We start from the raw sequence: 17,805 nt of genomic DNA, 5'->3' as shown, positions 1-17,805 counted from the left end.
CAAAACAAGCACATCTACTCATAACCACTCATGCTGTAAACACAGTCCCGTTCAAAGTAAATAGTACAGATCCATATATGGCAATGGTCTATTTGCATATAGGCCTACTGCAGCTCTGATTGTTTACGCCGCACTGGTCTGTGTAGAGTAAAGGCTGTGGTGCGTGTCAATGCAATAGAATCTTACATTTAAATAATTCACTTTTTATTTGTGTTTTACTGGGCTGACGGTGCCTGAATCTGATGGACAGTCTCAGCGGAGGGAGAGAGCAGCAGACTGAGGGTCCGCCTCTCAACATCCATCTGCTCTCTCTTTCCTCCACTGACACTGACCAAAAAGGGACACTGTCTTCCAGCTGATGGGTAAATTTGAGTCGCACCACATTATTTCTGCCTCATGCACAAATTCATGTTGTTGCTCTTATGAACAGAAAAAGTGAAATATGCCTTGATATTAAAAAAGACCAAAGCTGCTAATAATAACAACGCAAGACTATAGATACATTTTCCTACTCATTCATTACTGCTGCAGTGCTTGTTGTAGTGCTGAGAGGAAATAGGAAGAAAGTGCATTTTATGGCTTATAAAAGTATTGAATACAAAGTGCTGACAGTGAGAAATAACTTAAACATGAACTCGCTCATAAAACCAAAAGCTTTTTACTGTATTAGTTGACAGTCTCTCTCTAGTTGTGGTTTCAAACATATCAACTTTGCTGTAGCTTTCTTTTACACCTGCTACATTATTGCAGACACAATCATCTGAGCCATCCGATTGGCCAGCAGTAGGCTTCTAGTGCACTTGATTTGCTCTCTGGGCCACCAGGAAGGCAGAGTTTGTACCTTTAGACACATGAAATGGTTAAAAATGGCACAGTTCTCTACCCGTCCACAGGGCAGCTGAATCGTGTTCACCTACCACCAACAGCATGAGACTAATAAAAAAAGAGGCTTTATTGTTGATTTTTTTTATTACATAAATGTTTGGCAATGGACTAGGGAGGCCTTGGAGATCAACCAGTCAATCACAATCAACCGGTTGGTGACCACAGCTCTAGAAAGTTTAGTGCAGTTCAATCTCATGCTTCTCTCTGTGTACTAATATTTGTTCTGTGTGGCAGTCCTGTGGGAGCTGCTTGGCAGTCTCGGGGCTACTGCGCGCCCGTGCACGACTGCAGCTTAGAGAGAACATTGGTTATGGGTATGCTTGTCATCGGCTTTTAGGATAAAAAGAAATGGAATAGAGCTACAGTAAGCACATGCAAAATCCAAGAGGAAAACCTGGTACAGTCTTTTTTTGGTAGCTTACCAAGACGACATTGGTAGGTTCCTGGATTCAAAATCTATGGCAAGACTTGAAAATGGCTGTATAGCAATGATCACCAACCAATTTGACAGAGCTTGAATAATGTTATGTAAATGAGATATTTCTGTATTTTTTTGTAAATTAGCAAAAATGTCTAAAAACATGTTTTCACTTTGTCACTACGGGGTATTTTGTGCAAGTATGTGAGATATATATTTTCTAATACACTTGTAATTCAGGCTGTACCACAATAACATGTGGAATAAGTCAAGGGGTATGTATACTTTCTGAAGGCACTACAGATGTGGAAATGTATCAGTAAAGTGTTGACTTGGTGAGTGTGCAGGAAGGAGTACTGACAGCTGTGAAATGGGGCTATCGGCCATGCTCATTTAAGTTGTTAGTAAAAGAGGATGTGGTTGTGTCTCAAATTGCACCCTATTCCCTCCATAGTTCACTACTTTTGACCACTATTCCCTACATAGTGCACCAAGTATTGCTAGGGTCAAAGTGCCCTATGTAGGAATGAGGGTGCCATTTGGGACGCTCACCCCACATTTCCACTATACATTTCTAGTGCACCTTTGCTCTACAATTATTTGTTGAAAACTGTTAAATCAAATCAAACTTTATATATGGAGCACATTTCTTACAAGGGATGCATTTTAAAGTGCTTAACAAATACAATAATAAAAGTAAGATGTTCGCCTACGACGCTGCACCTTGGTCTAATTCATCTAACGACAGACATAACAAGAATATACCCTTTTCATAGTCATGGCAAACATGGTTACCTATTGAAGATAGAAATCCCTCCCCCCACCCAAAATAAATCAAAACCAAATTTTCAACAACAAAAAAAGGTATGGATTTTTCTCCATCCTCTCCTAATTCAGAATATATCATTTTCATCTTGATGGCACACTTTGTTTCAGAGCTATTGATGATTGAAAAAAAAATACATTTCAACAACAAAAATTTGTGTTGTTTTTTTGTTGTTGCTTGGTCCAGTACCTATTGAATATTGAAATCTCCCCAAATTTAACAATTCTAAATTTCAACAATAACAAAAATGTATGGATTTTTCTCCATTCTACCCTGATTCAGAATATATACAGTGCCTTCGAAAGTATTCAGACCCAACTTTTTACATACTTTGTTAGGTTACAGCCTTATTCTAAAATGTATTAAATTGTATTTTTTCCTCAGTAATCTGCACACAATACCCCACAATCACAAAGCAAAAACATGTTTTCAGAATTTTTCTCCTAATTTATATATATATTTTAAAGGAAATATTACATAAGTATTCAGTACTTTGTTGAAGCACCTTTGGCAGCGATTACAGCTTTGAGTCTTCTTGGGTATAACGCTACAAGCTTGGCACACCTGTATTTGGGGAGTTTCTCCCATTCTTCTCTGCATATCCTCTCAAGCTCTGTCAGGTCCAAGTCCAGGCTCTGACTGGGCCACTCAAGGACATTCAGAGACTTGTCCTGAAGTCACACCTGCATTGTCTTGGCTGTGTGCTTAGGGTCGTTGTCCTGTTGGAAGGTAAACCTTCACCCCAGTCTGAGGTTCTACGAGCTTTGGAGCAGATTTTCACCAAGGATCCCTCTGTATTTTGCTTCATTCATCTTTCTCTCTATCCTGACTAGTCTCCCAGTCCCTGACGCTGAAAAACATCCCCACAGCATGATGCTGCCACCACCATGCTTCACCATAGGGATGGTGCCAGGTTTCCTCCAGACATGACGCTTGCATTTAGGCCAAAGAGTTCAATCTTGGCTTCACCAGACCAGAAAATCTTGTTTCTCATGGTCTGAGAGACCTTTAGGTGCCTTTTGGAAAACTCCAAGCAGGCTGTCATCAAGTTGTAGAAACATCTCAAGGATAATCAATTTCGAGTCACAGTGCTAAGTGTCTTAAAACTTATGTAAATAGGGTATTTCTGTTTTTGTTTGGCATTATGGGGTATGGTGTGTAGATTGATGAGGAAAAACATGATTTAATCAATTTTAGGACAATGCTGTAATGTAACAAAATGTTGAAAAAGTGAATGTGTCTGAATACTTTCTGAATGCACTGTATAGTCCCATTGTAGATTTAGCCTATTACACTATGTGCAGCAATTTCCCAATATGGCTGCCATCCAGCTCCCCGGGGCCAAATTAGAGCATTTTCACCTGTTTTTTATGATTATAAATTTGCAAACATTTCTAAAAACCTGTTTTTGCTTTGTCATTATGGGGTATCGTGTGTAGATTTATGAGGGGAAAAAAAAACAATTTTAGCAATTTTAGAATAATTCTGTAACGTAACAAAACGTGAAAAAAGTCAAGGGTTCTGAATACTTTCCGAATGCATAACGTTAATTTAAATGTCCAAAAATGGATGTACCAACTGCAGATTACCCATTTAAGACATCACTGGAATGACAAAATGTTCAGTGATACTTGTAGATAGCATGTTCCAAAACTGTTTTTCATATTAAGCAATATGCTAAGAATGGTTTATCATAGATGTATCCTTCTTGATTTAAATTAAGACAACACTTACAATATTGCTTAATATGAAAGCCCTATTTTGGGACGCATTACATATCATTCTCATCCACAGATCTAATTCAACATTTTGAGATCACTATAGCCATGTTCCTATTGGCAGTTTGAAGTGACTCAAATCCCATTTATTTGCATATCCGATTCAAATCTATATTTTTCATGCAGTCTGAAAAGTCTTTGGTCCCGTGTGGCTCAGATGGTAGAGCATGGCACTTGCAACACCAGGGTTGTGGGTTCAATTCCCATGGGGTACCAGTATGAACAACTTAAAAAATATATTCTCTGGATAAGAGAGTCTGCTAAATGAGTGGTTTTTAGACTTATTTGGCATATCTTGTCACTTGCTAGCTGCTCTGTTGACAGTTTGAAAAGAACATGTGGTAGATAACTAGCTGGTAAATTGTTTACAAACAAACTAGTGAATGCGCTGGAAAACCAAACAGCTACCTAACTACTGTAGCTAGTTAGTTGACTGCTGTGGCTAGCCAAAAACAATTTGTTTTGAAAGTTGGATCATCTTATCCTTTGAGGCTTTAAAAGTGTTCTTACCCTATGATTTTGAACATTCAATGCAATTGGGAAATGTCTCTGGCAGGCATTGTTGTCACCTTAGCTTGCGGCATAACTTCTGAGTGATAGGAAACACCAGCACCACCACCAACCACCAACCTACACCACTGCACACATGCCTGTCGTTACTATGACAACTAGCTTAGCCTTGTCAGCAAATTACTGCTGTTTGAACACACACACATCCGATTTGGTCACTTGTGACTTGCTGTTTGGACAGTCAGTAGTCCAAAACGGATTTGAAAAACAAAACTGATTTCAGCATTAAGGCCTGCAGTGTGAACAAGGCTTTAGAGGGGGCTGAAATGTGAGGGGTCAAAAGAAATAAAAATCTGCTGCTGAGGGGAGGACGGCTCATAATAATGTCTGGAACAGTGCAAATTGAATAATTTGCCTAAGTATTCACAACCCTGGGTCAATACTTTGTAGAAGCACCTTTGGCGGCGATTACAGCTTTGAGTCTTGGGTATATCAGTTTTGCACATCTGTATTTGTGGATTTTCTCCCATTCTTCCTTGCAGATTTTCTCAAGCTGTGAAGTTAGATGCGTAGCGGCAGTTAATCTTTTTACAGATTTTCAATGGTATTCAAGTCTGGGCTTTGGCTGGGCCACACAAGCATTGATTTGGCTGTATGCTTGGGGTCATTGTCCTGTTAGAACTTAAATCTTCGACCCAGTCTAAGCTTGTTTGCACTCTGAAGCAGGTTCTCATCAAGGATTTGCCTGTATTTGGCTCCATTCGTTGTTCCTTCTATCCTTACCAGTCTCTCAGTCCCTGCCGCTGAAAAGTATCCCCATAGCAGATGCTGCCACCACCATGCTTTTTTTCTCTCCAGACATAGCGCTTTGCATTCAGGTCAAATATTTACATTTTTGTCTCATCAGACCACATAATCTTTTGCCTTATGCTCTCAGAGTTTTTCATGTGCCTTTTTGCAAAATCCAGGTGTGCTATCGTGTGCTTTTTTCTCAGGAGTGGCTTCCCTTTGGCCACTCTCCCATATTGGTGAAGTGCTGTAGAGACTGTTATCCCTCTGGCAGGTTCTCCCATCTCAGCCAAAGAACTCTGTAGTTCTGTCAGAGGGGTCATTGCATTCTTGGTCACATCCCTGACCAAGGTCCTTCTAGCCCAACTGCTCAGTTTGGTCGGACGGCCAGCTCTAGGCAGAGTCTGGGTTGTTCCATATTTTTTCAATTTCCCAATGATGGAGACCACTGAGCTCTTGGAAACCTTCAACACTAGAAATAGTTTTATACCCTTCCCCAGATATGCCTCCTCACAATTATATCTCTGCGATCTACTGACAGTTACTTGGTATAGTTTCTGCTCTAACATGCACTTCTTCTTCTTTAGAATCGGGTTGGCGGATCTCGTCCAACTTTTAGGTGCATACACTGCTACCTACTGTACTAGAGTGTGAGGCCTAAATACATTATATTCCGGTAAATCAATATTGGGGAAAAGGAAAATCACCCTGCCAAATATTAGTCTTCACTAAAGAATACACCTCCCCAATTCACCCTTCAACCCTATCTAATCCTACTCCAGGCCAACGGTCTGGGAGGACAGAGCACTACCACTCAACACGCCCTGCAACACTGCAGTAAACTTTGCAATCCCAAGGACCTCTCTGCAGCTGCCACCACAGCCTCTATTTTCTGTGACTTACGTTCCATTTATGCTGCCACCACAGCCTCTACTTTCTGTCACTTACTTTCCATTTATGCTATGAATGCTAAGAAACCCACCTTACTGAAGCACATATTATGCCCATCCAGTCTCTATTGGTCTCTGCCTACTCCGCTCAGGATCCCTCACCCTGTACCCATCTTACTCTACCACTCTCTAAACTGCTTCAGCATACGACACTTTCTGTACTACTCTGACCCTGGCAACCTCAACCTGCCTTTCTCTCATCGGACATCTCTGATTTCCAGCTCAATGGGACCCCCACAGCTAACAAGCAACTTTCTCCACCGGTACTACACATTCCTTCGTCTCATGCCCTCCTGCACACTTTTCGCATCTAGGAATGACCATAAGCTTGGCACTTAAAACACCATAGTATTTTCGGAACAAAAGCTCTCACTGGATAACTGATACATCCTAACTTGACCTTGTCAGGCAAAGACTCTGCATCAAAACTCAGTAGGACAGACAATGTCTTCTGCGTTTCACCACTCTTTCCACTGGGTCTGTGTCGCACCAAATGTCGGGCGTCACAGACACCAGGAATCTTCCATTTCAGCTGATCCTCCTCAACACTTAATTCCACTCCAGTTATCATGCCTTTCAATGCTCCAGAGAGCAAAGCAAGTCACAGTTCTTGTCACTAGTCAGGTGGTCCGGGGCGCCCGCTCCCTCAAGGCAGAAGAAACACAATAAACCATACACTTCGTGTTACTTACACCAACTCAAAAGTCTGCAACCTTTTCTCCACCCAACCTGACACCACATATAGATGTCAGAATACAGGGATCCATTCTTTCAACAAATCTCAATCCCACTGGGTCAGAATCATCCTTGTCATCATCAGGACAGGGTATCTCATCCTCTCTCGTCATGTTCCATCTCTGAACTACTGGAGCACGTATCCCTCTTTTGCACTTGATGCCAACATTCCTCACCACACCACTTCTCTCTACACTCATCACCTTCTAAGCGGTCATCACTGAACCTACACCACATTTGATTAATCCTCACTCTCATCACATTCAATTTCCTTCTCTAGCTCTTCCGAAAATGTTGTGCGATCCTCCATTCCTTATTCACTCAAAACATGTTCCACTTTTTTTTATTGTCTGCCATCTTCTCCTTCATCAGGCTTGTGCACACCCCCACTCCATATTTACTCATAATATGTTCCACTTTCATCCTTTTTTTTTTGTGTTCTTTTTTGTCTTGTCCGCCATCTTCCTGCCTCGCCCTGACATGCACTGTCAATAGTGGGACCTTATATAGAGAAGTATGTTTCTTTCTAAAGCATGTCCAAACAATTTAATTGGCCACAGGTGGACCCCAATCAAGTTGTAGTGACATCACAAGGATGATCAAAGGAAATTGGATGCACCTGAGCTCAATTTTGGAGTGTCATAGCAAATGGGTGTGAATACTTATGTAAATTATATATTTCTGTATTTCATTTTCAATACATTTTCTAGCATTTCTAAAAACATTGAAATTATGGGGTATTGTATGTAGATTGTATGTAGATGTATGTAGATGGGTGAGAAAAAAAAATATTTTGAAGTCAGGCTGTAACATAACAAAATGTGGGATAAGTCAAGGGGTATGAATACTTTCTGAATGCACTGTATGAATGTACATATGGCATATTTAAGCCATTTCATTGTGTTCTCCACATCTCAACATTTTAGGACATCATTGGGCATTATTTATGTAAATACAGCTTTGTGAAACCTGTTCTATTTGGAGCTGGTTGGCGGCCATATTGGAAACAGCTGCCTTACAGTGTAATAGGTTAAATGTGCAATGACAATATAAGTAAACATCTTTAGTTAGACACATCCTGGCTTTTTGTAGAAGTGTTGTTGTTTCATCATAAAAGCATTTTGTTCAAATGGGTTACCTATCTCCCTGCTGGACATAATGCATTCCTATTATTTTGCCTAGAGTGACGTGTACAGGACGTGTTTCCTGTCACATTTCCTAAAAGTAACACAGTATATAATATCATAGTATGTGTCATTGTAACCAGTAGACTTCAGGGAGGATATGGTAACTTTGTGTTTAATACACCACTTTGAAAGAGTGAATATCACAATTGTACTGCAATTTTGGATGGTTTTTCATAATTGTTGCATTCATCATGGTAGGAACAAAGTCCTATACAAACATTTTAAACTATTTTGGGGCCATCTAAACCAGGGGTTCTTCAACTTTTTCAGCCTGGGACACAAATGAGATATTGTGTTTTCCTGGGACCCGCTGTCACGTTCTGACCTTAGTTATTTTATTATGTCTTTGTTTTAGTATGGTCAGGGCGTGAGTTTGGTGGGTTGTCTATGTTAGTTTTTCTATGATTTGGTATTTCTGTGTTTGGCCTGGTATGGTTCTCAATCAGAGGCAGCTGTCAATCATTGTCCCCGATTGAGAACCATATTTAGGTAGCCTGTTTTCTATTGTCTTTGGTGGGTGATTATTTTCTGTTTTCTGTTGTGTGTCTGCACCAGCCAGAACTGTTTGCGGTTGTCGGTTTATTGTTTTTGTTCAGTGTTCAAGTTCTTTATTAAAAGATATGGACACATACCACGCTGCACTTTGGTCCTCTTCTCCTTCATACGAAGACCGTTACACCCGCTTTTGAAAATATGCAACAATGCGTAAATATTGGTACATTTCATTACCCTTATGCCTTAAACAAATGCAATTATGACAAAAAAAATAACAATGAAATTAAATTCTCATAAATAGCTATTCAAGTTTATTTTCCCCCATTAAAAACACTCTTACATATCTGTCTAGGTTGGAACTGTTGCTGTTAAAATACAATATATAAATGTGATTCTGAACTGGAATAAACTGCTTGATTATATCACACAGATGTACTGTATAACAGAACACACACAGTATAACAGAACACACACACACACACACAGGCTCAGTAACAGTACAAATGAAAAATTATCAGGCCTACTGTACATCTTACTGTAGAAAGTATTGTTAAAAAAAAAGTCTAGGTTGGAACTGTTGCTGTTAAAATATCATAACTATTTGTTTATTCTGAACTGGAATAAACTGATCGATAAAATCACACAGGTTGAAGTTTTCAACAAACAACTATTCTGGGTTTTGACAGTGTTGGAGGTCATGCTCAGCACTGAGTCTGTTTCTGTAATTGTTTTTGAAGTATGCCAGAGTTGAGAACCCTGGCTCGCATAGGTATGTGGTGCCAAACTGGATCAGAACATCTACTGTTTTCGCAGTCAGGCAGGAGACCACTTCCTGCTGTAGATGAGCAACACAGAACTGTGTGAGTGTGTTTGCCTCAAAAAGCATCTTGCTTCAATCAGTTTTATTCCAGTTCAGAATAAAAATGATTACTTGTATTTCAACGGCAACAGTTCCAATCTATGACAACAATACGTTGCTAAATGACTTTCTTTTCCACTGTCGAAGTACTGTTTCCTGAAGCATTCTGCCCTGTTCTAAAATAACTCTCTGGGTTTACCGTCATGCTGTGGATGTTTGGACAGGACGTGTCGTTTTATTTGTTTGTTTGTTTTGAAAGACTCATTACCAGTGGCGATTTTAGCATGCAAATCATGATGGGGCAAAAAAAAGAAGAAAGTTTGATCCATGCCAGCAAAGACACTACACAACACTAAACAATACATTAACTGTACTATAACGGCAAAAAGCGGTGCCCACAAACTGTTATGGCCTGCATAAAGTTGTACCAACAGCAGTGCTTTCCAGCACAGTGGAGTGAATCCTTACCACCGCTACACCTGACTATCAGCAGAGCCTTGTCTGGCAGGGAAACAATTAATTCAGCCTTGTTTAGTGTCTTTAAAAAAAACATAGCTAATATGGCTGACTTGTTTAAACAAATGTGGTATCTACTGACAATTGAGATATACAAACTATGGCATAAGGGGACGATGAGCGGATAAGAGGCATTCCATAATTTAGATTAAGACATACTACAGTAAGACGGACGTAGTCAATATAACTATGTGTTCAGACCGGTCGCCACTGCTCATTACTAAGCACTTCCCCCACAAAACACATTGTGGGTGCTCCTCGTTATTTCTCAAAGTGTGTATGAAACCAAGAGAGAGAAACTCGTCGCTGTATTTGCGTTTCATGACGATTGAGCTCAGTCAGAACTTGTGGCTATCTTGAGTCCATTTGGTGACAGCGGTGAGTGATGGCGAATGGGAATGATAAATCAGTGGCTGACAGCGATGCATCTCCTGCTGAACTACAGCGCTGCAGCGTGTGGGTCGCGGAGGGATCTTCAAGAAAACTGCAAAAAAAAAAGATCTGGTAAACCGCGAAGCACATGGGCATCTCCCACTTGCGCAGCTGCCAAATTTAGCAGAGACCGCTGCTAAACATAGAGCGCACTGAACAATGAGTGCAGTTGCACTTGGCCAAATCAATTCCAGTAATCAATTAGATAATTATACATTTACTCTGACACGTGGCGACCCACCATTAACAGGTATGCGAACCATTTTGGATCGTGACCCATTACTTTAAGAAAGGCTGATCTAGACCCAAAACGTAAAATCAGATAACTGCATTTTCACATTGACGTACAGATGACGCTAAAGGCCGACCAGAGGCTTTGCTGAAATTGTATTATATCAGGGTTTTTCAGCGCAAAAAAAGTATACAAGTGTGGCAATTTTCACGCTTCTATACCAAATCGAACTATTTTCAATCTTTTATAACTAGTACTGGACTCGAATTTGATGAGAGGTGCAATACGTTCTTTCAGCCAGGCACTGGCATGTCGTCGCCATGGAAACCTCTTTAGTCGCTGCAGTGCGTTTCGGTGGTGTAAACAGTATGTGCGTGTGCGTGGATTATGTTGAACATTACAGGGCCGAGAGAGATATTTTCAAGGTGTCTGGCAAATGAACACGTAAACTATAACATTGTGTTGTTGTTGTTAGCTTGGAGTAGAGCTATATTTTTCTGTTGTTGATAGTAATGTTTTTAGCACAGCGAAAAGGGCATAATCTGCTACTCACTTCACTTCAGTTAAACTCCAACCTGGCTAGCTAGCTACAGTATTAACGTTTTCGCTAGCTAACGTTACGTTTGTAGGCTAACTTGAATCTTGATAGGTAGCAACTGTGGGTAGATGGATTTCAAAGCTTAGCTTTGGTAGTTATGTTGTTGTGAGATAGCTAGCTAACGTTAGCTATTTTGGCAAACTATTTTTCGGTTTACATGTAGAGTTTTGCTTTGGCTAAGTCTGTCTCAGCTGTTTATTAGTCAGCAGCAATGAATCACTTTCATCCATCGAAAAGGACTTCATCATTCTGTCACTTGGAACAGGTCGAAACTACTCTAATATAGGAAGTGAACTTGGAAACATTACTTCTGCTATGAAGTACTGTAGCTAGCTAGTTATTTCAAGATAATAAACGACGTCTCTAAGTGCACCAGGGAACATTAGCAAGCTCGTAGGTCGTGTTATTCTAAAAAGCTAGCTAGGTAGCCAAACCAAACCAGTTGACGATGAGAGCTTTTCGTGGGAATTGAGTGCATCACTGTTTGCGATAGTAGGTGACAAGGTGGGATATTAGGTGACATCTCACCTTGTGAGATTTAAGCATAACTACAGCATTTTTTCATTATTTAAACATAGCTTTCTGTCTATCAAATCAGAGAGGGAGATGATCATGCTTTTCGGATGTGCTTGGAACTAACGTTACTCAGCATCATCATCTATCACCACTGCTACCCATCAAGTTCCAAGGCAGTAACGTTAGCTAACATCAAATAAGCTTTCTCGTGGGTGGATCAGCTTTCCCCAAATCAAAGAATTCATCTTACACATTCACAGTTTGGAGCCATGACCATGACAAGGCTTTAACACTTGCGACAGCTGTTCCAAAAAGGAGACTAAAAACACAGATGTTCGTCAGCAAAATGACTTTGAACCAGTCCAGCCTGTTTGGTCAGGTAGACGATCTGCAAGACTTAACATTCATCGAAAGACCTATACGCAGGAGTCTAAAGGTATTTGTCAAGAAAGTGCATAGCTAACGTTATGTTTGAAATATTGATATTCTACTATTTGTTCACTATATTCCGCGTGATGTTTTGTATGCCTTTTTCTCAGAAAATTGTCTTTAGAAATGTAATTGAAATAATGTCATACATCACTAAAAACAGGATTATAGGCTATGATGAGATATTCTTATATCGAAGCCTAGGTTTGTTAATGTTACGAATAGCCTATATGTATATGAAAATGTATATGTAGCTATGTTGACAATGCTTATTGTCACCTTCATCTGTCATTTGTATTTTCCTTTTCTTTTTAGTTATGGTTCTGCTTTATTACAGCAGAACATAGGCACCTGCCTACACTTAGCCATTATCATGACTTAGCCTATATCATAACTTTTAGTTCCTCGCACAAATAGTCAATGGAACATGCTATCGCACTGTAGCCTGGCGACACGGCAGCGACAGTTATCATTTCAGCATCAGTGTAGGCTACCCCTGTGAAATCGCTACTTGCACGAACCAAAGCCGCGTTCAAAACAACTGGGAACTCGGAAATCGCCGACTGCCGTCGTCAATGCGTTCAAGACAATTGGGGGGGGGAGCTCCGACTGGGAAAATCGTTTTGAACGCTCATCCTACTTGGAATTTCAAGTCAGGAACTCTGGCCGCTTTCTAGGGGTCCTACTTTCCGACCTGAAGATCACTGACTTTATGATTTGACCTAGTTTTTTTCACAAGGTCCCAGTTGTCTTGAATGGTGCTTTCCGAATTCCCAGTTGCTTTGAATGCAGCAGAAATCACTACAAGAACCGACTATGTAATGGGGTTGCCCACACGTTTGCTTTCTCCTGTGACGCAGCTTCTGTCAGCTGTTTGCATCACTGGCTCTCTTTCTCCCCCCCACTTGCCCGCTCCTCCACTGCGGACAGTATCTGCAGAACAGTCGAGGATTTCCTCTCCATCAAAAATAGTCACCTCTATGCTGTAGTTCAGGGGTTGGCAAGAGGCTGCCCGCAAGCATTTTTATTTTATTTTAAATTCTCCCTGCTGTAGTTTGTGGATCCTCTTGGTGCAAATGTGATATTAAAACATGGACAACCTTAGGGAATGCATAAAGGGTTAGAGTCCCATCTTTCTCCTCTTCCTCTCTTTAAATACTTGTTAGGCTGACCGTGGGGTAGTGAGGAAAGGGTTAGTCTACTTTAACTATCTTATTCTGTATGCATGGCTGCTGCTTCAGAGGTGGGCGTGTGTTTTCTGTGCTCCGCTTTCTTTTTTTCTGTGTCGAGGAGGATCCAGAGTGAGGCGGCTCAGATAATGAGAGAAGCTTCAACGTAAGAGACTACGCACACACACACCCACACTCCCCCTGGTCCCCCACGCACACTCTCCCACGCAAGCAAACAGGGACAGAGAGAAATAACTGCAGTCAGTCTGTCGTGCCTCACTGCAACCCCCTTACTTATGACTCGCTGAGTCAATTTAGAACCGTGATCAGAATCCTGTCCAGCCCTCACCACATCAACCCAGAATTTGCCCCCTCCCCCACTCAAGTCTGGGTAAACAGGTCATTACTAGTGCAATAGGATGCCCAGTCACAGTGGTAGAGCCAGTGAAGCGACAGAGGGAGACAGAATGTAGTTAACCTTCCCTCCCACACACACACACATTCACATAATGGAGTCCATTTGCACACAATGGTTGAATCAACATTGTTTCCACGTCACTTCAATGAAATTACATTGAACCAATGTGGAATAAAGGTTGAATTGACGTTCGTGCCTAATGGGTGAGCATCCTCATAAGTTACTTAGTTATCGATTTGAGTGGCAGCACAGTGGTTTTGTAGATGGCGATGTGTCCTTTATAAAGTTGTCCAATGTCTGTTTTTATTTGGCTTGAACTGATTAATCTCTCATTATCTTCTGTCTACTGTTCTACTTTCAGACTGCTGAAGAGATAGAGAAGCTGACCGTGGACGAGGATTTGAATGACATTGAGCGGGCGGTCTACCTCCTCAGGTAAAGGGGAATGGAGGGCTATTGTAAGAGACCACAGTCATTTTTAATCACAGTCTCTAGACCCTTATGAAAATGTTTTGAAATGATTGAATAGGTGTAGCCGAAGTAATGCGGTCAGAAGGCAAGGTCGAGCTATTATCTGATGTCTGCAATAAACATTAGCTCGGGTTTCATTCAATTTAGCTTCCGACTAACCGACCCTCATTAACCGGTCAACAAATGGTTAAATGTTTACCAAGCAGTAAAATGACAATACCAACAGAAAATACTCTGCAGGTGTACAAAGAAAGGACATTTTTCATTAAGAGTTTCATCAAAACAAGCAACTACAGCAAGCCTATTGCCTTAGTCAAAAGGCTATAGCCTATATATGAACATGCAACTGCTGTAAACATTTTCCAAAATGCAATTTGCGTGAAATCACAGTTGTAAACAGTAGGGTTGGGGGGGGTATCCAGATTTTCATATCGTCATTACAGTCCTTGTCTCATCCCAGGATTTACAGTATTACTGGCTTAGTACACAAGGGGGAGCCCATTGGTCGTCTATTACCAGAATGCTAACAAAATTAGCACAAGTAATAGTGAATTTCCATGGACAGGGCAAGAACAGATTATTTTAAAAAATGCAAGGAAATCAAAAGAACTCATTCAAAGGGCTTTGACTTTTCAAATGCTGCAGAAAGTTAACACATTAGGATGCCACTTCACTTTATTAATTCAACCACTTACTTAGATAACCATCAAGTTTAAATTAGAGGTTGTGTTAACGCAGAATTCTTCGATTTTGACGCAGGGAAAAAATATAAAACGCCTAAGAAATGTCTTGCTGCTTTTTGTTAACGCAGATCTAAAATGCTTCTTATTGTAATTTCTGCTCAGCATCAGAGAAATGTTGTGCTTCAGTTGCACTTCTCCACTCAGATGAGAATTTACAAATGGGCATTCTGTCAACACCACTCTGACTTTTCTCCTGTACTTTTCTTGGTGTAGCCAGTCTACTTTTCTCTGGTAAAATGCAAAATTAACTTCAAGCGAAACATTAGGAAATGTAGCTGGCTACATTCTTTCTATGATAAATATTAGAAATATGATAGCCATGCATCGTCTTTGCAAAAAATACCTTGCTTTTTCATTGTAAGATTTCTAGCGTTGCACTTCTGTTGTCATCTGATGAAAATGAAGCTATTTTTTGCTGAATTTGTTGCATTAATGTGTTGCATGTCCCTGGTCACTCTATTGAAGCAAAAAAACACTGTTCACTTTCAATATAAAATGCGACACCTGTCAATACACAGCTGGACTCACCTTCTCCCACTTTCTCCTGTTGTGCTATTTACAAACAAACACTTGACTGGATCAACTGTTCTGGGGAACTATGGTAAGCTTCATAATGTGACAGGTGAAATGAAGAACACTATCAGCTTTATCTCCTAACGTATTGCACAACTTGACTGCAGGTATTTACTGTAATAGTAGCCACAAATATGAACATTTATTGAAGAAATTCAAATAAATAGTTTCAATGGTATTGAAATACGATCCCTTGGCTATTGCCAAATACCACAGTATACGGTATATAGGGTACACCGCCCAAGCCTACTAAACACACCTTAAGCATGCATTTCCATAAGTGACAGACTCTTAGAAAGAGGGGGATTCTAAAAGCAACAACTATGATGGGTTGCTAATATGACTAGGATTGTGCCTTTGGCTTCTGGACAATGAAAGAAAGTTAATATGAAAACCAATAGAACAGGAGAGAAATGCTGGTTAATGGCAAGAGGAAGTCTCTGTAAAATAATTGCCTCCACGTTTCTATGGTTGTTTTTTGGCTAGGCTACTTTGAAGCAAGGGAAGACATTCATCATTACTTGAAGTAAAGTAAAACGTTCAGGTTTCAAACAATTATACTGCCTCAGGCTCACATTGCGAAGTGGTGGGTGACTTGCTGATAGCATGCCTACCGTTGACTATATAGCCTATGCACTCAAATGGCGAATGGGAGTAGCACTTTAATTACGAGTTGAGATTGAGAAATACAAATACTATCTCTTTTTAATCGTGGCCATCAAAACAGTTTTTAACACGTGATTACATTTGGAATTGTTATTTCCGCTCAATGACTGGGCTTATAAAAGCACATTTAGCACAAAAGCACAAAAGCACACACTCTAGTGCCAGCTTTTTGAGGAGCTGCTGTCTGACAAGTGATGGGCCATTCCACTCCTCAAACTAGGCTCTGTATGCTGTGCATATGTGATAAGATACATGACGACTAACAAAAATACACACATGCCAATTTACTTCCTCTAAATTATGCAAATGATTCGATAGACCGATAGCAGGACCGGTCAAATGTATTTTCGCCAACTAACCAATTAACGGTTAACATCCCTACCATGACCCCATTTTTATATCTCTCGTGACCCCATTTTCTAATCAGGTCTCAACACCTACAGTTGAATTCAGAAGTTTACATACACCTTAACCAAATACATTTAAACTCAGTTTTTCACAATTCCTGACATTTAATCAAAGGGAAAATTCCCTGAATTTAGCTCAGTTAGGATCACCACTTTATTTTAAGAATGTGAAATGTCAGAATAATAGTAGAGAGAATTATTTATTTAAGCTTTTATTTCTTTCATCACATTCCCAGTGGATCAGAAGTTTACATACACTCAATTAGTATTTGGTACCATTGCCTTTCAATTGTTTAACTTTGGTCAAACATTTCGGGTAGCCTTCCACAAGCTTCCCACAATAAGTTTGGTGAATTTTGGCCCATTCCTCCTGTTGAGCTGGTGTAACTGAGTCAGGTTTGTAGGCCTCCTTGCTCGCACACGCTTTTTCAGTTCTGCCCACAAATGTTCTAATGGTTTGAAGTCAGGGCTTTGTGATAGCCACTCCAACACCTTGACTTTGTTTTACTTAAGTCATTTTGCCACAACTTTGGAAGTATGCTTGGGGTCATTGTCCGTTTGGAAGACCCATTTGCGACCAAGCTTTAACTTCCTGACTGATGTCTTGAGATGTTGCTTCAATATAGCCACATACTTTTCTCTCCTCATGATGCCATCTATTTTGTGAAGTGCACCAGTCCCTCCTGCAGCGAAGCACCTCCACAACACGATGTTGCCGCACCCGTGCTTTGCGGTTGGAATGGTGTTCTTCGGCTTGCAAGCCTCCCCCTTTTCCTCCATACATAACAATGGTCATTATGGCCAAACAGTTATATTTTTGTTTCATCAGACCAGAGGACATTTCTCCAAAAAGTACGATCTTTGTCCCCATGTGCAGTTGCAATCCGTAGTCTGGCTTTTTTTATGGTGGTTTTGGAGCAGTGGCTTCTTCCTTGCTGACCGGCCTTTCAGGTTATGTTGATATAGGACTCGCTTTACTGTGGATATAGATACTTTTGTACCTGTTTCCTCCAGCATCTTCACAAGGTCCTTTGCTGTTGTTCTGGGATTGATTTGCACTTTTCGCACCAAAGTACGTTCATCTCTAGGAGACAGAACACGTCTCCTTCCTGAGCAGTATGTCGGATGCGTGGTCCCATGGTGTTTATACTTGCGTACTATTGTTTGTACAGATGAACGTGGTACCTTCAGGCGTTTGGAAAT

General features: G+C 40.5%; 1 protein-coding gene across 5 annotated transcripts in view; it reads left to right on the top strand.

Annotated features, from left to right (window-relative positions):
• Positions 1-10,733: 10,733 nt before the first annotated feature.
• Positions 10,734-17,805, top strand: part of ppp4r4 (protein phosphatase 4, regulatory subunit 4) — a 124,041-nt gene continuing 116,969 nt past the window's right edge. Inside the window, exons 1-3 of one of the 5 annotated variants that reach the window (XM_024420580.2) lie at positions 10,735-11,037; positions 11,987-12,162; positions 14,104-14,177. In XM_024420580.2, the coding sequence (XP_024276348.1) occupies positions 12,058-12,162; positions 14,104-14,177 (179 nt within the window). In that variant the 5' untranslated portion in view covers positions 10,735-11,037; positions 11,987-12,057. Of the gene's footprint in view, positions 12,163-14,103; positions 14,178-17,805 lie in introns of all 5 variants that reach the window. The other 4 variants (XM_024420578.2, XM_024420582.2, XM_024420577.2 and 1 more) reach the window with 4 other exon arrangements.

Source organism: Oncorhynchus tshawytscha, linkage group LG05 (genome assembly GCF_018296145.1).
Source record: "Oncorhynchus tshawytscha isolate Ot180627B linkage group LG05, Otsh_v2.0, whole genome shotgun sequence".
In the NCBI taxonomy this organism is placed as follows: domain Eukaryota; kingdom Metazoa; phylum Chordata; class Actinopteri; order Salmoniformes; family Salmonidae; genus Oncorhynchus; species Oncorhynchus tshawytscha.
This window is presented reverse-complemented; position numbering and strand designations above follow the sequence as displayed.